The 25,825-nt window shown below is 40.8% G+C and overlaps 1 protein-coding gene across 1 annotated transcript in view; it reads left to right on the plus strand.

The window, feature by feature from the left end:
* Positions 1 to 25,825, plus strand: part of LOC112220703 (X-linked interleukin-1 receptor accessory protein-like 2) — a 324,138-nt gene that overhangs the window by 30,103 nt on the left and 268,210 nt on the right. The window contains exon 2 of the mRNA XM_042302865.1: positions 5,750 to 5,852. Within this exon, the coding sequence (XP_042158799.1) occupies positions 5,771 to 5,852 (82 nt within the window). The 5' untranslated portion in view covers positions 5,750 to 5,770. The remainder of the gene's footprint in view (positions 1 to 5,749; positions 5,853 to 25,825) is intronic.

The following is a 25,825-nucleotide window of genomic DNA, read 5'->3' on the forward strand; positions in this document are numbered from 1 at the left end:
TCAGGCCCTTTATTCAGTACTTTATAGAAGCACCTTTGGTAGCAATTACAGCCTCAAATCTTCTTGGGTATGACGCTACAAGCCTGGTACACCTGTATTTGGGGAGTTTCTCCCATTCTTCTCTGCAGATCAAGTCCGGGCTCTGGCTGAGCCAGTCACGAAGCCACTCCTGCATTGTCTTGGCTGTGTGCTAAGGGTCGCCCCAGTCTGAGGTCCTGAGCGCTCTGGAGCAGGTTTTCATCAAGGATCTCTCTGTGCTTTGCTCTGTTCATCTTTCCCTCAATCTTGTCTAGTCTCCCAGATAAACATCCTCACAGCATGATGCTCCACCACCATGCTTCACTGTAGGGATGGTTAAGTGCCTTTTGGCAAACTCCAAGTGGGCTGCCTTGTGCCTTTTACTGAGTGCTGCAGAGATGGTTGCTCTTCTGGAAGGTTCTCCCATCTCCTCAGAGGAACTCTGGAGCACTGTCGGAGTGACCATCGGGTTCTTGGTCACCTTCAGGACCAAGGCCCTTCTCCCCCGATTGCTCAGTTGAGCCAGGTGGCCAGCTCTAGGAAGAGACTTGGTGGTTCCAAACTTCTTCCATTTAAGAATTAGGGAAGCCAGTGTGTTCTTGGGGACCTACAATGTTGCAGAATTGTTTTGGTACAATCTGTGCCTCGACAAAATCTGTACCTCGGAGCTCTATGGACAATGCCTTCGACCTAATGGCTTGGTTTTTGCTCTGACATGCACTGTCAACTGTGTGACCTTATATAGACAGGGGTGTGCCTTTCCAAATCATGTCCAATCAATTGAATTTATGACAGGTGAACTCCATTCAAGTTGAAGAAACATCTCAAGGATGATCAATGGAAACAGGATGCACCAGAGCTCAATTTAGAGCTGTAAAACAAATGGTCTGAATTCTTCTAGAAATAAGGTAACTCTTTGCTAAAAAATGTTAAAACCATTTTTTGCTTTGCCATTATGGGGTGTTGTGTGTAGATTGACGAGAATGTATTTTGTTGTTGTAAGAACAAGGATGTAACATATCAAAATGTGGAAAAGGTTAGAGGGTCTGTATACTTTCTGAATGCACTGAATATATAGTGGTTGGTTCTGAAAATATGAAATATACTTATTCATGTCACTGAGGGAGAGAGGGGAATGTCTAACATTTACATTCTGTCCAGATATGTTATTTTTAGCCAACAGGGATCCTATGGGAGGAGAAGAGACATAGTGTGGTACGAGTCAATATGGCAGTCATGACTTGGGGAGGAGTGAGCACTTTGAGGCAGAGGTCAGGTTAGATGAAGTGATGAAGAACATATATCAATAATATTCTGGATAGTAACAGAGGTGACCCAACAGGACAATGACCCAACACACCTCGAGGCTGTGTAAGGGCTATTTGACCAAGAAGGAGAGTGATGGTGCTGCATCAGATGACCTGGTCTCCACAATTACCCGACCTCAACCCAATTGAGATGGTCTGGGATGAGTTGGACCGCAGAGTGAAGGAAAAGCAGCCATATATTTTGATTAACACTTGTTTGGTTACTACATGATTCCATATGAGTTATTTCATATTTTGATGTCTTCACTATTATTCTACAATGTAGAAAATAATACAAAATAAATCAAAACTCTTGACTGAGTAGGTGTGTCCAAACTTTTAACTGGTACTGTATATGGAGGGATGTGTTTCTCAACTTAACAATTAGTAAGTGATTTATTTTCCCTTAACAGGCCCAGTCAGTAGCTGGACTTTGGTTTGGTTGAGTCAGATGGAGTAGGCTTTTCCGTCTCCAGGGCTAGGGCTGTCTGAAGCACACAGCAGCTCCTCTTGGTCTGAGTGGAGCGTGGAGGAGCCAGATGGTTGTACAGTCTGACCGCTGGTACATTTCTCCTATGCCAGGCTGCTAGTCATGGGAGACGGTGGGCTACGCCATTGGCTTTTCGGAGTGTGCTGGTTGAAGAACTTGTTGTCCACAGAAAATGGGTTGGCAGCTAGGCCGGTCTAATGCCTGGCTGCTTGGGCCAGTGGCACCACCATCACCGTCACGCTGCCAGCTAATCTCCCAGGCCACGGCAGTGGTGTGGACTCACTGAGCTTTAGCATGGAGTTAATCTGCATGTTACACCCCAATTTAGAATTCACAAGTTCCTGGATTCATGGGGATCTCTTTTGTGGTAAATGGCACTTCGGGAATTGTTACCTATCTTATGGAGGACTCCAAAAGATAATTCACTTTGAGAACCTTAAGAAGCCGTATAGTCATAGAAATGCTTTGGGATAGGAGCGACTGCATCACATTTCAATGATCTGAAGAGAAAACCGGCTCTCTTGCACTAGTGAGTATTCCTCTTACTGTAGTGAAAGGATGACTGTATTTTGGACTACAGGAGGCACTCAAGCTTAGGTTTACCTGGGGATTTGGCCATGTTTGAAGTTTTAGAGGTTCTTCAATTTAGTTTGAGAGAAAAGTCTATGGAAAAACTTGATGTTTCTGTGTGCAGACTGCAGACTGCAGACTCCATTCCGAGAGATAAGAAGACACTGAGATCAGTACAATTAGACATCACATAAGACATTAATACCAGGGGTCAGTGGGATACTACAGCATGTGTCTTCATGGGACTGTTTTAGAAAGTGGGAATGCTTAAATATTTGATAGCCAGATACCTGGAAAGAGGACCTAATGGCCCCCAGTCTATACACCATGTATACTGTTTGGGATAGAAATAGTATCTTGTTGTTGTATTTGCTCTCATGGTTCTGTGAGTAGATGATATGTGTGTGGTGTTTCAAGGGCTCCATTTACATTTTAGAGCTGAGTGTAGGGGGCATGTAGTATCATAGGTCAGGCCTTGTCCTGGTACCTGAACAGTCCCTTTATCTCTAGGGATGCTGTTTGCGTTCAGGGAGGCGATCCCTGACACTCGTTATAGTCACTGGATGCGCTGCCCCTATTTGCTTTGATGTAAACTCATATCCTGCACAGTAAAAGCGAGGCACCAAATCTGCCGTGGCAGGGGTTCAACTTTATAATTACAATGGAACTACGTTTTTGTCCCTCACAGCAGGTGAAATAAATTGAAAACAAACTCTGGCCCAGAGGTGACTGTGACACTACAGTGGAACTTTCCAATGACTGATTCAGCTCTTTTTAGAGGAAAGAATGACTGGTTTTGCTAACATTTGACTTTTCAAATTGTCATGTCATAATTTTATATGTTCATACTGCTAGCATCCTTTTTGTTGTGAATCATTCTACACATCGAAACAGGGATGGGAATGTAAGGCTTTACACACATTATATGCAGCCAGGCAGGATCTAACCTATTTCATCGTGGATAAACGTAGGAGTCTTGGGAGACAGAAAATAGTAGAAAAGAAAAGACAGTGAGCGAGACAAAAGGCACATGTCCTGCAGCAGGAATAGTCCACTGGGCTGTGAAATTATGCATGTTGAGCTCATAAGCTCCTCTGCATGAGAGAGCAACTTTCCCTCCTAAAATCTTTAGGTATGCATTTAAAGTCAGAGTGAGGCAAGCACATCCTTCAAATGATGCCCCTGCCCATCTCTCTCCCCTCTCTATAAAAGGCTCAAAGAGAAAAAGCTATATGTAGGCTAACGCTTGTTGTTCCTCACTCTCTCTGGTTTAATGTAACTGCTACAGGCCTCTTCCTCCTCCCAGAGCAAGACAAGGAAATAACGTTTCTTATTCCAGATGCATGCTGTACTGATGGGAGGGGGAAGGGACTCACAGGACTAACTGAAAACAATAGGACTATGGAACAGAGAGGGGAAATGAGTTGGCCTCTATACACTAGTAAGAACCATAGGTGCAGTAGTAATCATTGACCATCTGTGTATTAGATCTTTTATGTAGATTTGATGAGGATATGGATATAGTTGTTTGGATGCAGGCACTTGAGTGTGGAAAATGTTGTCACAATTGTGTGAACGTGCGGGTGCCTGCATGCGTGTGCTTGCACCATGCATGTGTGTGCCACAGGAGGTTGGTGGCACATTCATTAGGGAGGACTGGCTCGTGGTAATGGCTGAAATGGAATTAGTGGAATGTTATCAAATACATCAAGCGCATGGTTTCCATGTGTTTGATGCCATTCCATCAACTCCGTTCCAGCCATTATTATGAGCCGTCCTCCCCTCAGCAGCCTCCACTGGTGTGTGCGGTGTGTGTGAATGTGTTCATTTGTGCCTCTGTCAGAGAGAGCATGTGTGTGATCTGGATTTTTTCACTCACATTCAGAAGTTTATTTTAGTTCTTGCTAACTTTTCCGTGCAACAGTAAAGGTTTGTTTTTCACCACCACTCAATGTCTGCGATGGTATGGATTATTTGGAGAGAGAAAAATGCAGTATGTTTGAAGAAAAGTGCAGTCAGTAGTAATCTTTTAACAAAGAATTGCCTTCGGTAGCAGGAAATAAATACGCATAAAGAAAGACATTTCTGCAGATAGAGAATGTTTTTGGAGAGATATTTCTTCCTTTTTGTGACAGCCCACAAATACAGATTTTTTTTTCCGATTCCCCTATTATTTCTGAAAACTATTTAAATGTGTTTTTTCCTCCTCCCTGTCCAGCTGTGGGCAATGCTGTCATATAGTGTAGTGGGAGAAAACTGTTGAATTACATTTCTTGTCAGAGATGCCTAATTAATTTGGCGGAATAGAAAGAATATTTTACATAGACTAACACCATGCATGGCATACACCATATTTATGTGCCCTGATGGTTACTGATAACACAATGAACAATGAATTCACTATATATTTCAAGACCAATAACATGTTTGAGAGACATGTCTATTCCTTGTCATCAAAACAGTAGGGTATTACTTCCCTTGGCTTTGATACCCTGAACAACAATGTGACTGTGCACTGTTGGTGTGTGTGTTGTCTAGACGAGAGCTTGGGAACAGATGTAATTCAGTATCACTATTGGCAGCTCAGCTGGCCCTTTTAAGGGAGTGTGGATGAGAGCACTCTGTGGGATGATGTACTGAGAGCTCCTAACCCCAGTCAATGGACAGCCAGTGAGGAACGATCTGGAAATCTATAGGGGCCATAAACCCTAGCTTTCTATTCATTTGGATTATGTAGCAACACATCAGGTGGTGGTAATCTCTGTCTTCTACTCCTCTATCTATTCTATCATTTCTCTAGCCATCACTCTAAACAGATCAATGTGCAGTGTGCACGACCCAACACCAGTCTTACTTGAGTCTCAGAGAAGGAGGGCTGGAAAGGTTAGAAGTGTAGCTAGTTTTAAAACGGGTGTTTATTTTGTTTTATTTGTTTGTTTGTTTTTGAAATACTGATGTTGGTAATACAGCGACTCTTAAACCAGCTTCAGACGTACCCCTTTGCCACCTAAGCTGTGCTTCCTTTATACACAAGTATTACAGCTGTGTGTTTTCAGTCTATGAACATTGAAAATGGGGTGTATGGCATGGGTCGATAGTTTCTTACTTTTGCTTTATTTACTTGGTAGTGTTCTGTCTGAAGGATAAATGAATGAACAGATCGCTCTGTCTTGGAAATGGAAGGAAATGGCAAATCCCCTTGCTTGATATCAGCCAATATGTTTTCATGGAGGGAGTGAGCAGAGATGTCGGCCCAGTCATAAGACTTGATATCAGCCAATATGTTTTCATGGAGGGAGTGAGCAGAGATGTCGGCCCAGTCATAAGACTTGATATCCAAACTCCATTCTTCTTTGTGTTCCAGCTGCCACCAAAAGTGTGAAAGATGAAGCCCTCAGCCTTCATGTTCCTCCTTATCAGCTCAGCCGCCTGCATCAATCTCAAATACATCTCCAAGAGGAACTCGGGTAAGTCCACAAGTCTCTATTTTAATCATGCCCACTCTATAAGCAACCAAAAGTTTGATTCATTTGACTTTTCTTTCATCACATTCCTCTCATTGAAAGGAAATTAATTTCCTCATATCTATTCACCGACGCACTGTTGTGTTTTCACAATAAATGTCCAGGGCTTGATTTGCGAGTGTGAGTGAATCAGTTTAATATTCTTCTGTGCGGTGGTATTTTGTTAGATGTCTGCTCCACCTCTGTGGTACATGTGTTGAATGTTTGGGGCCACCAGATATCCAGTTTGAGCAGTATATTTTCTTTCCTTCTTGTAGTGATTGAGTGCTTTTGATGATATCTTTGTACCATAGTGATGTCTTGTTTGGTCCTTCACTCATTTCTCCACAGAGGGAGTAGAGTTAATGTAAAAACTCAGTCATTTCAGGCTTTCCACAGGCCCAACTAATTTAGTTCCTGCTTTGGAGACTCATCATTGAATGTCTGTTTGCGTGTGGGTGATGTTGTGTGGTGAGCAATTATGTTACCAGTGCCAAACGGGCTTTTATGTGGGCGGCAAAAACATCGAGGCAATCTTGTCTGTCAGTTTCTCACCCAGTGCGAGATGTAATTGTTTGGCATTTTCTCTCCTTGCAGTACCAGATGATCAGAGACGGACACTGCATGTTATTTTGTTTCCCTGCTAATATTTGATGTAACACCTCCCTGTGTGAGAGGAATTGCACAAACATAGTGATAATTGTCTGCAGACAGAGACAGCTTTGATTCAATCAATGGTTTATTTTATCTTGAAGATGCTTGAACTTTTGTGGACATTTGGTCCACAGAAACAATGAAGCTGAAATTGCTTTTTGTACAAATCAGTCAAGCAATTTAAATGATGTTTGTATAATTAATAGTTTTGTGATATGATCCAAGTCAAGTTGTTTAGTGTTGCCATAGGCTACTGTTGAACACCGTAATATTGTCCCTTTCCATGGCAGAAAAATACAGTACATCCAATGAGAAGCAGACTATGAATAATATAGGACAGCTTGGCTTTATTTTTAGATCGTTTTAGGACCAATATAAGCATGATGTTATGGGGGTTGAAAACTAAATGATGCAGCTACAGTGAAGCTTAACTTACTTCAGATGTAGGCCTGCAGCAAATGTAGGCGAAGGCCTTAAAAAACGTTGACAAGCGTAAATATAGCTAGACTTGCTACATGATCAACAACAAAAACAAAAACTGTTACTACACATGGGCAAACTTTGTTTGCTTCTGAAGTTATTCTGCCTTTGTGCCTTCATGTGATATTATCCACGAACAGATCAACAACATGCAGCTTGTCATGATCCATGTCATAAAATAGCAATGAAAACAGGACCCCGGAATACTTTGAATAGGGGCGACAGGTAGCCTAGTGGTTAGAGCGTTGGGCCAGTAACTGAAAGGTTGCTAGATCGAATCCCCGAGCTGACAAGGTAAAAAGCAGTCATTGTACTCCTGAACAAGGCAGTTAACCCACTTTTCCTAGGCTGTCATTGTAAATAAGAATTTGTTCTTAACTGACTTGCCTAGTTAAATTTTAAAAAATAAAGGAACCCCACAGGCAACACGATTTTCCACTCTGGAGAAAAAAAAGCAAATCGTGGTTTATCAAATATTATCTGATCAACTGCAATCCAGATAAAGCCAGCCTTATAACATGTTGTGCAAGAACAATCTAATTGTTTTGTCTGGTCATTCCTGTTAAGATCTCACCTCCCCCCGTCACCCCAGGCAGCTGTGTCAGGGGAGAATGTGTGCTCCTGATATATCTTGTTCATTCACCTTTAGGCTCTGCATTTCCATTGCGGGAAGGTTAGTGGTAAGCAGGCAACAAACGGCGCAGTATCTTTCTGATCTTGAAACGACAGGACACTTGAGTCCCTTGGTTAATGCTTTAAAGTGTAATAGAACGCTCTGTGCCTGAAGCATCCTGAGTGAATTTCTGAGGAAATATATATATATATATATATATATATCATTATTATTATTATTTTATATTTTTAAGGAAACTCCATGGCTGCACTTGAAACCTGGGACACAGAGTTAAGTCATTGCTCCTAGATTCTCTAAGACAATACCACTGGGACCCGTCATGTGTTTCATCAAAACGTAGTCATTGTACACCACAGGGATTTTTAAAGGAACATCCCCGCATTGAACCATTGTCTGTGTAATTGAGAGTAAAATATTTGCGTGAGAACCTCTACTTTTGTTTGATACTGCTCTTGCTTACTTCTCTCCTTTTGATTGAGTGCTGTATTGTGCATTCATCTCTATAATGCTGAACCTGTCTGGGGGAAAATATCCATGGTTACACACAATGTCAATTATTCTCAGGATATACATTTTTCTGTTTTTCATATGACATGACGAGGTTTTAAAAGCTCTACGACCATGTCATTGTTATCTTTCTTAACAAGTGCGAATCTCCATTATTAAGGGTTTTTAGCCCGGCAAATAAACTTTCCACATCATAATTCTCCCGTTCAAATTTAATGAACAGGAACTCAATTAGCAACTTAAAAGATGCAGCTCGTGTCACTTGGTAATAGTTGTTCTATGTTCTGTGTTTAGATGTCTGATACAAATGGGTGCAAACAAAGGGTGCCACGGCAATAGTGCAACCGTCAGAGGCTAGTCAAAGTCAAGTAAATACATTTAGCAAAACCACTAGTGATAATACTTAAGGGGAAAGTCTGAAAGGCTAACAGTTGAGGTTTGGTCAAACAATTCCAACACAGCCAAATACCCTGTGATGGTGTCCCGTTTAATCTAACGGAGCATTTCCCATTTCAACACAGACATGAAGTGCAGTCATTTATGCCCCATTGTCATAAAAACCCATATGAAAACTCAGCCTTAGGCCTTAAGAATAAACGTGCAGTACCATCAATGAATGTCTTGCAGACCCTTCCTCTCAGAGTGCATTTGAGGCAGCAGCCATGTATGTGTGTCTGCTATCTGTATGTCTGAGGATACAGACAGATCTCCAGGAAGCTGCTCTTACATGGACTTTTACCTTTTCAACAAAGGGAAACGTTGAGAATCCGAGGACATCCCCTTAGTGCTCCTTCTCCTGTAGCCTAGTCTCCTTCAGCAGCCCCGCTGGAGACTTCTCCTCCATTCTGTCAGATGGCAGCCAGGCTCCTCCTTTGAATTATTTTCAGCAAACTATACACAGAGAAAGAAAAGATACCATGGGAGAGTAAAGGTTACTGATTTCACAACCAGTACACAATAGCTTGGCATATGAAAGGCCTCAGCTCCACAATGTGTCACTCATTTCTGCCTATGTCTAAGCTCTCCACTTCAAAATAGGCGGTTCTGCTTCTGAAACCCACCAAAGTGATATGAAATGAAACCCAAACAATACCGTTCCCCCTGTCTTTTAAAAAGATGGGAATAGTCTTTAGTAATCCGCATCAGACTGCTACTTGCTGCTTGTGCCAGCCAATATGCAAGTCAGATAAAAGACAGAAATTAAATAAAAAAGATCTTCAAAGGCCCTTTTCAGTGCTGACTTTGTCAGAGTGCCTCTGTGCTTTCGTTCCTGCAGGCTTTTCGTTTTCACTTCTCCCTGAAGTCAAGAGAAACACTATCTGCGTACTCTCTGTGTCAATCCCACAACCAGCTAAACCACGGTGGTTGCTGTATGAAAGTATAGGCATACATGCCTTTTTAATGACACCCAAAGATGAATAGTGTACTTATACCACCAGAAATAACACACACGCGAGTATATGACATGCACGGTCTCTTAAATCTAGAGGGATTATCTTGTCAATTTAAATTCTTGCAGTAGTAATGTTACAGCTTATTTGATGCATATAGTATGTGAGTGAAATACAGACTATACACAAGTTAGACCAGTATGTAATCCTTCCCATTCAGATCATAATCATGATGATATTAAGCAGTTTTATGATATTTAATTGGCATGGCTGTATAGTTAATTGCCTTTCAATCCCTACATTTGGAACTTTTAAATGTACTTAAGTGTTTAACAGGAATTCTGACACATAGGGAAATGTATTTCCAATGGAAGATACCTGCGGGAACTCAAGTCGTACATAGAAAGGATTTAATTGATTGTATTATAGATGGAATGTGATTGTACTCTATTGTTGTCCCAGAGAATGACATATTTAATAGGCAGCAAGCTATTCAGTCAGTCAGCAAGAAAGCGCAAACTGCTGAGCAAAGATCTCTCAACTCACCATCGAATCTGAACACCACTGTCTGTCTGCCGCACGGGATTCTCCCAGGAAAACACCCCAATACATATAGTCAGAAAACCCTTTCCATGATCCTCAACTTTGATATTGTCCAAGATTGCATGGAAAAAGTATCCACTCTTTATTTCTACACTGATTTATTGATATAGCTTTAACACCATTTGAGTCCCAGCCCCCACTGACTGGTTAGTGGTTAGCCTACTATTCAAACAAAGACTTGGCATCGCAATTAGCTACCAGGATCCTTCGGCATTTGACAGTGTGATGAGCTTTGCCAATAGACGCGTCCTAATTATGGCCGCTCACTCTATTGACATTCCTATATGGCCAACGTGTAGATTGACTGACAATGTAAATGTGGTCGTGTGCAAGTGTGTGAACATAAGAGCAATAAAACGTGACAGTAATGTGTTTGGGATGGGATGCCCTGGGGATGTTGCTATATGTGGATGTCGATTAATTACTGTCCTAGTATTCGTCTTCAAGAGCCGGCTCTGCTTCACTGCCCTGTGTGTGACATCATTCATATAATCATGTCATTAATAAAGAGGAGAAGCCCCAACTTATTCCCCCCTTATTGGAGACAGTTATCACATTTACAGTTTGCCAGCAATCTTGATGAATCAGCATTTCTTCTCTCTGTCATTTGGTTGCATTTTTTTATTTCAGTGAATGAGGTCCTTTTCCCCACCCTCGTCCCATTCCACCTGTCACAACTGCAGCCCATCAAGAGCTACCTTAAATCTGCATATTCCACTGGGACCAAGTGTTTCTCTCTCCGTCAAAGCGAAGCAGTTAAGATTATGAGTCACTCTACTAAGAAAACATATTTTCAGTGCACTGCTATCCCCATGGCAACATGCCACAAAAGGGGAAATGCCAACACAACTTTGACTCAAGAAGCCCTGCCCTCCTCCTCTACCACTCTGTCACTTCCTTGGTCAATTATTTCCTTGAACAACGTGCTGTAAATTAATAATTGTTTATTTACTCTGCCACGTTGGCCCGACATGACAGTACAATATATTAGATAGGAATTAATTATAACAACAACTGTCTATGTGGGTCTGCCTCAGCATGTGATATGTATTCTAGTGGAGACAGGGCTAATACATAACCTGATTACAGCAGCAGTTTGTAAATAAGCTCAGAAACAAATTAACACTGAACGCCTCACCCGTACAATAGTAAACGCTGCCCATATGATTCATTTTCCAGCTTCTTAGGAATCTGTGATCTCCCTGTAATGCAGTCAGACTTTTGAACATCATAGTGAGTAGTGCCCTGTATCCAAGACCTACAGATAACACTGAACAGTGATATTTTGTGATGCTTCAAACAGCTATGTGGCGTTTTGCAAAACAGGAGGAAATAAATAATTTAGCCCGTTTATTTGATCTACCAAAAATCTCAGGAAAATTTGCATACGTTTCATTCTCCACAACGATACAAGAACACAGTTTTACAATGTCAGAGTTAAACTCTCCTAATTTGCACCCTCTCTATTTCCTAGGATCTAAAAATCCAATACAGAATGCAGCAGTGTGGCTGCGCAGCCCCACTGTCAACCACCATGTAATTAAGTTGTGCACTTTCACTGTCCTTAGCCTTGTAATTTTGCCATGCCTGAGCGCGCATACGGATTGATTATACAATTCCAGCGGTGCCATCGTCATACAGAGTCCTCTCTTGCCAAACTTTCTAGCCACCTATTTATGTAAACGATACAAAAATATAAATGCAACATGCAACAATTTCAATGATTTTACTTAGTTACAGTTCATATAAGAACATTTGTCAATTGAAATAAATTCATTAGGCCCTAATCTATAGATTTCAATGAACATTCAATTCTCTGGCAACAGCTCTTGTGGACTTTCCTGCAGTCAGAACGCCAAGTTCACACTCCCTCAAAACTTGTCATTTTGTTGTGTGACAAAACTGCACATCTTAGCGTGGCCTTGTATTGTCCCCAGCACAAGGTACACCTGTGTAATGATCATGCTGTTTAATCAGATTCTTGATATGCCACACCTGTCAGGTCGATGAATTATCTTGGCTGAGGAGAAATGCTCACTAAAAGGGATGTAAACCAATTTGTGCACAACATTTAAGAGAAATAAGCTTTTTGTGCGTTTGGAACATTTCGGGGATCTTTTATTTCAGCTCATGAAACATGGGACCAACACATTACATGTTACGATTATATTTTTGTTCAGTCTTGTAATTTTGGCAGTCACAGAAAGCCTTCCCTGTTGACCAGACCATATAGTCAGCATCTAGAACAAACATACACATTATTCCCTATCTAGACATAATGAGGGAGTCAGTGAGCCTTTAAAGGTGGCCTACATCTGAGGTGTGTGTGCGTCAAGCTGTTTATCTCTATTCCAATACTAATTACATTGGGTTTGTTGTTTTTTTCTCTTCAAATGAGTAAAGGATAGACTGGCAAACAGAGCTTGAGAATTTATTTACTGAGAGAGAGAGACAGAGAGAGAGCTAATGGAAAGAAGAGAAAATGCTCTTGTACTGTATGTTGATTCCATCCCCACGGGGATACATTGGAAAAAGGTTGACACTTGAACTCGCTACAGAGCTGTTGACCTCGGGATGGGGGGATGATAAGTGCTTTGTGGCAGGCCTTTCCAGGGGGAGTTTGAGAGAAAAGTGTAAAGGTGTAACGCCACAAAGCACGTCAGCGGCATGGCTCTTCATGTCTGACGAGGACAATTAGTGTAAAGGGCATTTAGTGTAAAGGGGAAACAGTAGCCTATAGCATTGTATTGGCAATGTAATTAATTGGGAATTATCTATTTATCTTTTTAGAGAATGGCTAATTAAGAAGTTTCTCAAATGCAAGGCTAGCAGTAGATTGAGTATGGTCTACTACTGCACTTACTGATCTGTGATTATGGCTTTTTTTCATGGAACAGTTCATATGATTTATTGTAAATATATGTCGCAAAATAAGAAAGGCCATTCAGCTGGAAATAATGTCCTATATATGAACAAGAGTTATTGAAAACTGAAAAATGGTGGTTGCAGAGTAAGGCTTTCTTGAAAGATTTGTGTTGATCTGGGACATTTTGCGGTCTTGGTATCACAGTTTTTACTCTACATTTGGAAAAACAAGAAAAGGGGATATAGTAAAGACTGTTTAACGGTCTTGAGAAAGACCTCAGAGCTGAAACATAAACATTGAAAAGTCTTAACTAATTTCCCTCTTGTTGTTTGTCCTATAGTATACAGACTATAGGGAATAAACTTTACTGTTTCGCACTGATTCTCATTATTTTACTTATTCTATTGTACATTTGGTAAATCTCCTTGCTCAAATGTAATTGCAGTGTGACTGAGGCTCACTTTCCTTATTAGTTTCTTTCATGAAAACAATTCCAGACAATTGAATTACAGATGTCCCCTAAGATTGTTGCTGTTGTGAGAACACAGAAAAAGATTTTCAAAAATACAAAAGTAAAAACTATTACTGAAATTCTAAATAAAGCTGAGATGTGACATGGTTACTGTCGATTTGTTATAACAATGTAGTCTATGTTGCTTATTTCTGTGGATTCATTTTGGCCATTTATTTATGACATTTTCTTGCTTGTGGTTCTCCTCATGAGCTGTTTTTGTTATGCCTCCCAAAGGAGCAAAAACTCACAAATACCCGTTCTCTTCTCTGTGTCTCAAGGAATTGGATATGACAGGGAGCTATTGAAACAGATCAGTGATGGCAACTCTTGATTTGGAGATTCAGGCCCTGGCAGAAACTGACAGCAGTCTCGGTGTCATGCATCTCTGTCAAATCCAGGCACCTGTGAATCCTGACGGCTGCCTCTCTACTGCAAACAGCCTGAACCCTGAGACGGCCTTCCCAGTTATCTGTTAAGATATTTAACCCCACATGACAGAGCAACTGTTTGCTTCCTGACCGTGGCTGTGTTTGGGTATTCATCTGAAGTGAAGCTCGGAGCATGCTCTGAATGCAGATGACATGGAGGGAAAAGACATGTTCAATTCATCACTCCCTGGTGCCCAAACACACCTACACAGCACAGGAGGTTGGTGGAACCTTAATTGGGGAGGAAGGGCTCATGGTAATGGCTGGAGTGGAATAGGTGGAATGGTATCAAATACATCAAACACATGATTTCCAGACATTATTATGAGCCGTTCTCCCTTCAGCAGCCTCCACTGCTTAACCGGCAGTGATGGTCTGGAGCAGCAGATGCCACAAAGACTAAAACATAACCCTGGTTCTTCTTTGATTGGAGAATTTGTGTGTGCATATGGGAATAACATGCTGGAAACCTAGCTTTTAAAATCATTAGTGTTCCTGAAAGTACACTGCCTTCAGAAAGTATTCATACCCCATTACTTATTCCACATTTTGTTATATTACATCCTGAATTCTAAATAGATTTTTTAAAAACTTATATTTCACCCATATACAAACAATACCCCATCATGACAAAGTGAAAACATGTTTTTAGAAATGTTTGCAAATATATTGAAAATTAAATATCTAATTTACACGTATTTACACCCCTGAGTCAATACATGTTAGAATCACTTTTGGAAGAGATTACAGCTGTTAATCTTTCTGTGTAAGTCTCTAAGAGCTTTGCGTAACTGGATTGTACAATATTTTTTTAGATTACTATTTTTATTCAAGCTCTGAAGTTGGTTGTTGATCATTGCTAGACAGCCATGTTTAACCCTTGGCATAGATTTTAAAACCTACAGTGCCTTGCGAAAGTATTCGGCCCCCTTGAACTTTGCGACCTTTTGCCACATTTCAGGCTTCAAACATAAAGATATAAAACTGTATTTTTTGTGAAGAATCAACAACAAGTGGGACACAATCATGAAGTGGAACGACATTTATTGGATATTTCAAACTTTTTTAACAAATCAAAAACTGAAAAATTGGGCGTGCAAAATTATTCAGCCCCTTTACTTTCAGTGCAGCAAACACTCTCCAGAAGTTCAGTGAGGATCTCTGAATGATCCAATGTTGACCTAAATGACTAATGATGATAAATACAATTTATTTATGTTTGAAGCCTGAAATGTGGCAAAAGGTCGCAAAGTTCAAGGGGGCCGAATACTTTCGGCACTGTATTTAAGTCAAAACTGTAACTCAGAAACATTCCATGTTGTCTTGGTAAGCAACTCCAGTGTATATTTGGCCTGGTCTTTTAGGTTGTTCTGCTGAAAGGTGAATGTGTCTCCCAGTTTCTTTTTATCTTAAAAATTCCCAGTCCTTGCTGATGGCAAGCATACTAGTAACATGATGCAGCCACCACCATGCTTGAAAATATGAAGAGTGGTACTCATTAATGTGTTGTGCTGGATTTGCTCCAAACATAACGCTGTGTTTCAGGACATAAAGTTAATTGCTTTGTCACATTTTTGCAGTTTTACTTTAGTGCCTTATTGCAAACAGGTCACACTGTTGACAGTGCATGTCAGAGCAAAATCAAGCCATGAGGTTGAAGGAATTTTCCGTAGAGCTCCGAGACAGGATTGTGTTGAGGCACAGATCTGGGGAAGGGTACCAAAAACATTTCTGGAACATTGAAGAACCCAAGAACACAGTGGCCTCCATCATTCTTAAATGGAAGAAGTTTGGAACCACCAAGACTCCTCCTAGAGCTGGCCGCCCTGCCAAACTGAGCAATCGAGGGAGAAGGGCCTTGGTCAGGGAGGTGACTCGATGGTCACTCTGACAGAGCTCCAGAGTTCGTCTGTGGGGGAGAACCTTCCAGAAGAACAACCATCTCTGCAGCACACCACCAATCAGGCCTTTATGGTAAAGTGGCCAGATGGAAGCCAGTCCTCAGTAAAAAGCACATAACAGCCTGCTTGGAGATTGCCAAAAGTCACCTAAAGGACTCTCAGATGATGACAAACTATAAAAAAAAATTCAACAGGACAATGCCCCAACACACCTCCAGGATATTTGACCAAGAAGGATGGAGTGCTGCATCAGATGACCTGGCCTCCACAATCACCCCACCACAACCCAATTGACATGGTTTGGGTTGAGTTGGACCGCAGAGTGAAGCTACTAATAAGTGCTCCGCATATGTGGGAGCTCCTTCAAGACTGTTGGAAAATCATTCCAGGTGAAGCTGGTTGAGAGAATGCCAAGTGTTTACGAAGCTGTCATCAAGGCAAAGGGTGGCTATTTTGAAGAATCTCAAATATAACATATATTTTGATTAGTTTAACACTTTTTTGGTTACACACGATGCCATATGTGTTATTTCCTAGTTTTGACGTCTTCACAATTATTCTGCAATGTAAAAAATAGTACAAAAATAAAGATAAACCCTGGAATGAGTAGGTGTGTCCAAACTTTTGACTGGTACTGTATCTCTACCTGAAAATACATGATCTACATGATTGATAGTTGATTTTGTCAGACAGCATAGGCAGCAGCTCTATGAAGTTGAGATGATGACTTGGAATTTAAAAATTAAGTCATCAAATAAAACAAATGTAAGGTTCACAACAAGTGATAAGCAGTAATGGACAGTCACTACCGTCATGGGACTTTTATTAATTGTTTTATTTTGTGTTGTTGCATCATTCAACCCACATAATGTGTTGTGCATTTCATGTTTAAAAATAATAATGGAAACCGAAATTGAAAACAGTGATTATTTTTTAATAATCGAACCGAAACTGAACCGACCTCAAAAAGCACTAATCGCTCAGCCCTATAAGCCACGTCTCCCCAGTGAAATGTCTGTAGCTCCTGTCAGTGGAGCCAATGAACAGTGATGTCCAGCTGATTGCCCTTGTGCATTATGTACACCATACAAGCAGCCTTTAGCAATCACACATCATGCATATGTGCTCACCTTTGCGTCACAGCCGGCGAAGAGACACACAAAAGTGTTTCACATGCTATAGTCTTTAAAAATGCATTTGTAAAATAGGTTATCTACCACTATACCCATTTCATGCAGCTCATCGTTGTTTTTCCTGTATACTATGTAATCAACATCTCAAGCACTATAGCTCCACCCCATTGTTTTACCAAATAAGATGGACTCGATATAATTTACTTGCCTTTATCGTTCCCATAGAAACCACATGGTGCCTGCAACAACTGATTACATTGTTTCAGCGAGTCATTCGCTCTAGGCAGGGGTTCAGACAAGGAAAAGGAGGCACCATAGTGGTTTGAAAGGACACTTTGTAAGAGATTGCCAATTGAGTGTTATTTTGCCAATAAAAAAATATTGTTGTAAGTAATACACTCAATGCAGCATTTGGGGGATCAAAGGGAGAATCTAAAAATAGCAGGAAACTATCTTACAGCAGTCAATTGTTAGTTATGGAAGCGTTACAGACAGATGCGCTTTCGTCTGATTTTCTTCAGAAAGTGTTTAACCAAAAGGAAATAATTTGTCTTCCAGCTGAACTCACCGCAAGATAGTTCAGGTTTTGTTTGGCTGTTTTTTCCCCTCTCATTCTTGATGGAATTTAATGGGGAAAATATTATAAGCCAGACAAAAGCTCTCTCCTCTCTCTAAGGGATTGAACATCCCATGCCAGAAGATGCTTTCGTGATGGGAGCATTGATAGACAAGCTTTAGTAAGGACGCCAGTTTAACTAAGGACTCCTAAATCCCCCAGAGGTTTTCTGATTCATTCTAATGAACAAAAGTAGGGTGTATTCAAAGACGTACAAGTCCCAAGTAAATCCAATAGGACACACTGAGGGGATGTGGGTCCGTCGATGGAAACTTTGAGAAATGATTTACAAAATGTTTAGAGGAGATAGATGGGTTCCATGGATTGGCCATGGCATTGTGCGAGTGCCAGACCCAGCAGCGTATCACATGTGCCATATAATACATAGCCAAACCAGGCTCAATATCTTATGTCTAATTGCTAATTAATCCTTCAGATGCCTTTGAGGCCATTCAAAGAGTCAGCTAGGCTGTCTATTGGGGATCTGCCCTACCACCCCTTTTCAGAGAAGCAGGCATTTCCTAGGCAGCTACTGTCAAGCAGCTACTGGCAGAAGACAGATCACGTCTGTTAGACAGGTTGCCCACAGGTCATAGCCATATGCTAGACGTTGATTGTGTGAAAAGGGAAAATAATGGAATAGAAATGTAGAGTCTTGAATGTTTTCTTGTTCAGTGCTTCTCAATAGCCTGGGTTTGAGGCCTCTCCGAGGTCCATTTGAGATCTTTGCTCGGTGAATAACCGAGCCATAATACAGAGATACAGAGTCACTCTGTTTATTGTTACTCTCTCCTCACAGCATATTGGATACTGGCTGTGGAATAGCTTAAGGGATTTGGACATGGGGACCCATACCAGATCTGATGAGAAATTGCATTGTTACAGAAAAGCTCTGGTGTTTTCTTTCTGGGTTTATGTCGCTATTTTATGGGTAAAATACCTAATGTTGATAGTTTTTTATTCTCTCCACACTGGTATGTGGTATGGAGTATGATGCAGTTGGTGATACAGTACTTGTATGATGCTTCATTGGCTCAAAACAGGTATTGTGACCGTTGAGTTGGTATTATATCCATCGGGGGATGGGGGGAATGTTGAATTATGATAAGGTCAAACATTGACTATGCTGAGGATGATACAATGATTGGACCATCCATATTGCTCCATTCTAGAGCTATAGGATAATGCACTGACTACATTCTATTCAGCAGAGCCCCTTGTCCACAGAACCAGAATGAGATTCTGTTTCTATGCCCATGTCTGACTGAGCATCATAAAGATGATTAGTTAGACAGCAGGTAGCTACCACCTCACACCACAGTGCCAGGCAACATTGACACTTTCTATTTAATAACAGAACCTTATCTGTTACACTTCATTAGAAAGTTTAATTTTATGTGAAAGGACCTATTAGTGACTGTGAGCTGTGGTAGAGAGAGAGTGACATGGCCTAAGTTAGGGGATGGAAGAGAAAGAGAGAGGAGAAAGAGAGGAGTGGGCTGAGAGGGGAAGGCCTGCCAGTCAGTGTCCATTTTGAGATCTTTTTGTCTTTGCAGGCAGATTCATTTATTTGCAGGCATCCGTGTTATGCTAGGAAACACAGTTACTCCAGGAGACTTGCACTGTCTGGGATCATGTATTATGTGGATGTGCTGTTGCAGTTGCAGTTTTAAGACAGATTGCATGGATGAGGCATCTTGCAAGTTTATAGAAACCAAATTCTAAACGGTATTTAGACTTAATTCAGTGGTAGTTGTTACCATGGTTACTTATTATTTGCAACCAGCTTTATACCTTAATGCTCAATATGCTAAACACTTCTATTTTGGTTAAACTATGCTGTTTTTAAATATATCCCTTTCCTATTTGTTTATTTCTTAACAAGTGAAAGATGGCAGTGTCTTGTCAGAGTGACATGCTGTGCTCTTGAAGAGAGATGTGAACCCAGGGAAGAAGGGGGGGGGGGGTTTGAACACCCACAAGACACTCCTCTAATGATGCCCATTTAATTGCATTTTAATGTACCTGAGCACAGCAGCTGCTCCTCCGCTCACCCACAAACTCCATGTTCCTGCATCAGTCAGCCGCGGCGCTCGCTTGCCTCACACAACAGATCAATTAGCAGGCCCAGTGACACAGGCGAGGCTGCCACAGCCCTGCTGGAGATGCATATGGTGATCTGGAGCCCTCTCTGTGGTGGATGGTTGGATGTCCACAACTGCATAACCCCCCCTCCCAAACCTAAATGTCCACCGTAGCCTATCATTCAGAGGGAGGAAAATGGATGTGTCAGGGGGATCTCGGTGCTTTATTTATGCTCACCTCAAATGGCTAAATTAATCAGTGACAAACAGCAATCCCTTCAGCTATAATAAGATGCATCATTTTAGGCTTGTACGTTTGATCGAAGTGGCAGCTAAGGATGGCTCCAGTGTCAGGTGCGGTGTCTCTCTCTCTCTCTCTCTCTCTCTATCTGTGGTGAGAGCAGATTTACAGATTCCATTACACCTTTATAGAACAGTCGGGCCAGAAGAAGTGAACATGCTACATACAGAGAGAGAGTGGATCTTTATTTTCTATCTCCCTTTGTAGGCATTATGAAATGTATTTATACTCCATTTAGAAGGCAGAGTTCTGCCAGGCATTTGCAGGACATGCGCCATGTCTCAGTGTAAGCTGCCATAGATACCCTGGGTTATGTGATTGATCTACTCAATGCCTGGTTAAGAAGATCGGCCGAGCCACACTAGGCTACTGTACTTGGTGTAATGGTTGTTGCATAACGCTCCCAGGGCACAAAGGTTCACTCATGGCATTACTTTTTTTATGCATTCTCTAAAAGCCTCACTCAAACCAATAGGATTTGTCAGAAAATATTTTGAAATCCAAGTAGTTTAGTAACGTTTAAGTATTGGCAATTAGTGTCTGCATGAATTGCTGTGGCATTAGCATGGTCCCATTTTGATTTAATGCATGGTGATTAAATATACTGAAACCTTACCATGCAATGATTACAATATATGCAAAGAAAATTAAAAGTGCATTTAACAATTCTTAACAAGCTTTGCTGAAAAAATATGGAAATAAAGAGTCAAACAAGATTCCTGAAATGTCAGTGCACCAGAGGCAATCTGATCATTCATGTACTTTTTATAGAGCAAAATCCTTACATCTACTTTGTGTCAGTCATCTGATACAATTCAATAGGAAGTGCTGAGGCAGAATAAAGAAACATTATTCAAATCAGTGATCTGATAGAAAGCCAAGGTTAATGTGGGTATTCTGAAAGAAAGGAAATTCAAAGTAAAGACCTGTGTCAGTTCTGACCTTGCCCTCTCTCTGCCTTGTAAATGTGGCTAGAATAGCTACTCTTTAAAGATAAGACTTTACTTTAGTGCTGTGATAAGGGACTTTGCTTTTATGTTATACAAACATCTTACCAAAAAATAACAGCCTTGCATGCAGGTGTTTGTATATTTATTTATTTATTTGTGAACATCTAAAGCCCTTGGGCCATGGCCACCTAAAATTACTTGGGAAAGATAACATCTCACCATGATAGCATTCTTTTCACAGAGGCCATTGGGGGTAACACACCTATAGGCCTGCAACCCAGATGATCCTACAATATGACATGCCATTTTACACCTTTTGCAAATACATAATGGGGGACTGAACCACATAAGGACATACATACAATTTGCTACTACAGCACAGAATATACTGTAAAGGCTGGTTTCTGTCATATAAAATCTGAATGTGCTTTTACACACAGTAGGCCTATGTATACTGAACAAAAATATAAACGCAACATGCAACAATACATAAAAAACAAACAGATGTTACCATTCATATATGGAAATCAGTCAATTTAAATAAATTCGTTCGGCCCTAAATCTATGGATTTCACATGACTGGGACGGGGCGCAGCCATGGGTGCGCCTGGGAGGGCATAGGCCCACCTACCAATCAGAATGAGTTTTTCCCCACAAAAGGACTTTATTACAGAGAGAAATACTCCTCAGTTTCATCAGCTGTCGGGGTGGCTGGTCTCAGACGATCCCGCAGGTGAAGAAGCCGGATATGGAGGTCCCAGGCTGGCGTGGTTACACTTGGTCTGCAGTTGTGAGGCTGGTTGGATATGCTGCCACATTCTCTAAAACAATGTTGGACATGGCTTATGGTACAGAAATGAACATTCAATTCTCTGGCAACAGCTCTGGTGAACATTCCTGCAGTCAGCATGCCGCCCCCTCAAAAGTTGATACTTCTGTGGCATTGTATTGTGTGACAAAACTGCACATTTTAGAATGTCCTTTTATTGTCCCCAGCATAAGGTGCACCTGTGTAATGATCATGCTGTTTAATCAGCTTCTTGATATTCCAAACCTGTCAGGGGATGGATTATCTTGGCAAACGACAAATGTTCACTGACAGGGATGTCGACAACGTTTTGCCAACATTTGAGAGGAATAATCTTTTTGTGCATATGGAAGATTTCTGGGATCTTTTATTTCAGCTCATGAAACATAGGACCAACACTTTACATGTTGCATTCATATTTGTGTTCAGTATATATGGATTCAGTGTCTGATTATCTTCCATTACTTGAGTGCCAAAGTGAACACGTGTGTGTGAGATTGTAGAAAAGTACACTTGCATATACAGTATACTGTAGGTGGTAGCAGTAGCCCTGACAGCGTGTTGATTGAATCTAAGCCAAAAGGTGTTTTTGGTCTCAACACTACTGCCTCTGTTGCCACCCACATAGAAGGAGGTTGACATCTTTAATTAAGAAGTCCCTGGGAAGGAATACTCTCAACTGTTGCTAGCTCTGCAGCAATTAGGGCACATTGATCGCCAACAGTCAGCAAGGCAGCTAGGGTTTAGAAAGGGATGTGGGGAAGGAGAGAGCAAGAGGGAGAGAGAGAGAGAGAGAGAGCAAGAGAGAGAGAGAGAGAGAGATAAAGAGGGTAAGCTAATTTAATTTGTTAAACTGAAGCAGGAGTTGTACTTTTTTTTCTCCCCTCAAAGACAATTGTCTTTAGCTACTGTGCCAAGTGGCCCTCTCCACTGCATACACAATTGAGTTGTTGCGTTGCAATGTATTTATTATATTCTCTGCAACCAGTGTGTGTGGGATAATTATTCAGGACAGAACCTATGCAATTTGTAGCTTGACATGCTCCCATTATTATTAATATTTTCTCCATACAATTAAACAATGTTTCGCAGAGGCAATTGTGAAATGTTGGTAATGCAACTCTGTTGTGTCAATTTGTCCTTTGTGTAGGTATACGTACAAAGGAGTACATCATAATTACTCTACTGGTACATGTAATAATTGCATAGATAATGTCCTATGATTCAGCATGCAATGTTCAAATAATTAATACACTGTTTCAAGTGACTGGAGGATTTGTAAATGTATTCCAGCTTTATTATTACTCGAGGACTTTGTCAGCTTGAACCATCTGAGTGACAGTTCAAATACTTCCAGAGGGCTGGCAGGCTGGTTGGCTGGCTGGCAGGATGTGTTGCTTGTTTTTCTGCCTGGCTTTCTCAAGTCACGTAATGCCCAGTCACACTGCTATTAGTCCAGAGGGCAGGGATTCTGTGTTTAATTGCCAACTGACCTTTTTAGACAATGTCACCTAAACATAGTTTTTAGCCAAGAGACGGTCCTGACAGGTGAATGTCAACTGTAGATCAATAGTGTCGTTCAAGGGGATTTCATGCTGTGGCAAATTATTATGTGGCACTTGTCCTCCAACTGCTCATTATTAGAAAGAAAAAAAACTTCAGAATGAGGATTTTATATGATCTTCTAAAGTTGTATTGTGAATAATTGCTCTAAAGGCTGTCATACAGATGTGATCATTATTGACACATTTTTCAAATTAAACTTTAATAGATCTGAGCTGAATTTTTATGATACCTATTAGAGCAATATTGTCAAGTTCTGACCTTTATTTCCTTTGTTTTGTCATTATTTAGTATGGTCAGGGCGTGAGTTGGGGTGGGCAGTCTATGCTTGTTTTTCTATGATTTGGGTATTTCTATGTTTCGGCCTAGTATGGTTCTCAATCAGAGGCAGGTGTCATTAGTTGTCTCTGATTGAGAATCATACTTAGGTAGCCTGGGTTTCACTGTGTGTTTGTGGGTGATTGTTCCTGTCTCTGCACCAGATAGGACTGTTTGGGGTTTTCACGTTTCTTGTTTTTGTATTCAGTTGTTCATGTGTACATTTACGTATTAAAAGAACCATGGACACTTACCACGCCGCATATTGGTCCTCTGATCCTTTTCGCCTCTCCTCTTCAGAAGAAGAGGAGGAAATCCCTTACAAATATAGACTAGCACTTTAGAGCTATGACTCTATTTCATTCTTATGTTGTGATTAGAGGTCGATCGATTATGATTTTTCAACTCCGATACCGATTTTTGGAGGACCAAAAAAAAGTCGATACCGATTAATCGGACGATTAAAAAAAAATGTATTTGTAAGAATGACAATTACAACAATACTGAATGAACACTTATTTTAACTTAATATAACACATCAATAAAATCAATTTAGCCTCAAATAAGTAATGAAACATGTTCAATTTGGTTTAAATAATGCAAAAACAAAGTGTTGGAGATAAAAGTAAAGTAATATGTGCCATGTAAGAAAGCTAACGTTTAAGTTCCTTGCTCAGAACATGAGAACATATGAAAGCTGGTGGTTCCTTTTAACATGAGTCTTCAATATTCCCATGTAAGAAGTTTTAGGTTGTAGTTATTATAGGAATTATAGGACTATTTCTCTCTATACCATTTTGTATTTCATATACCTTTGACTGTTGGATGTTCTTATAGGCACTTTAGTATTGCCAGTGTAACAGTATAGCTTCTGTCCCTCTCCTCACCCTTACCTGGGCTCAAACCAGGAACAAATCGACAACAGCCATCCTCGAAGCATCGTCACCCATGCAGAGCAAGGGGAATAACTACTCCAAGTCTCAGAGCGAGTGACGTTTGAAACGCTATTAGCGCTCACCCCGCTAACTAGCTAGCCATTTCACATCGGTTACACCAGCCTAATCTCAGGAGTTGATAGGCTTGAAGTCTTAAACAGCGCAATGCTTGAAGCACAATGAAGAGCTGCTGGCAAAAACGCACAAAAGTGCTGTTTGAATGAATGCTTACGAGCCAGCTGGTGCCTACCATCGCTCAGACTGCTCTATCAAATCATAGACTTAATTATAACATAATAACACACAGAAATACGAGCCTAGGGTCATTAATATGGTCGTATCCGGAAACTATCATCTCGAAAACAAGATGTTTATTCTTTCAGGGAAATACGGAACCGTTCCGTATTTTATCTAACGGGTGGCATCCATAAGTCTAAATATTCCTGTTACATTGCACAACCTTCAATGTTATGTCATAATTACGTAAAATTCTGGCAAATTAGGCGGCCCAAACTGTTGCATATACCCTGACACTGCGTGCAATGAACGCAAGAGAAGTGACACAATTTCACCTGGTTAATATTGCCTGCTAACCTGGATTTCTTTTAGCTAAATATGCAGGTTTAAAAATATATACTTCTGTGTATTGATTTTAAGAAAGGCATTGATGTTTATGGTTAGGTACACATTGGAGCAAGGACAGTCCTTTTTCGTGAATACACACCGCATCGATTATATACAACGCAGGACACGCTAGATAAACTAGTAATATCATCAACCATGTGTAGTTAACTAGTGATTATGATTGATGGATTGTTTTTTATAAGATAAGTTTAATGCTAGCTAGCAACTTACCTTGGCTTACTGCATTCGCGTAACAGGCAGGCTCCTCGTGGAGTGCAATGAGAGGCAGGTGGTTAGAGCCTTGGACTAGTTAACTGTAAGGTTGCAAGATTGAATCCCTGAGCTGACAAGGTAAAAATCTGTCGTTCTGCCCCTGAACAAGGCAGTTAACCCACCGTTCCTAGGCCGTCATTGAAAATAAGATTGTGTTCATAACTGACTTGCCTAGTTGAATAAATATTAAATAAAGGTGTAAAAAAAAAAAATCGGCCAAATCGGTGTCCAAAAATACAGATTTACGATTGTTATGAAAACTTGAAATCGGCCCTAATTAATCGGCCATTCCGATTAATCGGTCGACCTCTAGTTGTGATAGTTACAGTACCTGAGTGGTTTAATAATCAGTAG

This window comes from Oncorhynchus tshawytscha, linkage group LG21 (assembly GCF_018296145.1).
Source record: "Oncorhynchus tshawytscha isolate Ot180627B linkage group LG21, Otsh_v2.0, whole genome shotgun sequence".
Lineage (NCBI taxonomy): Eukaryota > Metazoa > Chordata > Actinopteri > Salmoniformes > Salmonidae > Oncorhynchus > Oncorhynchus tshawytscha.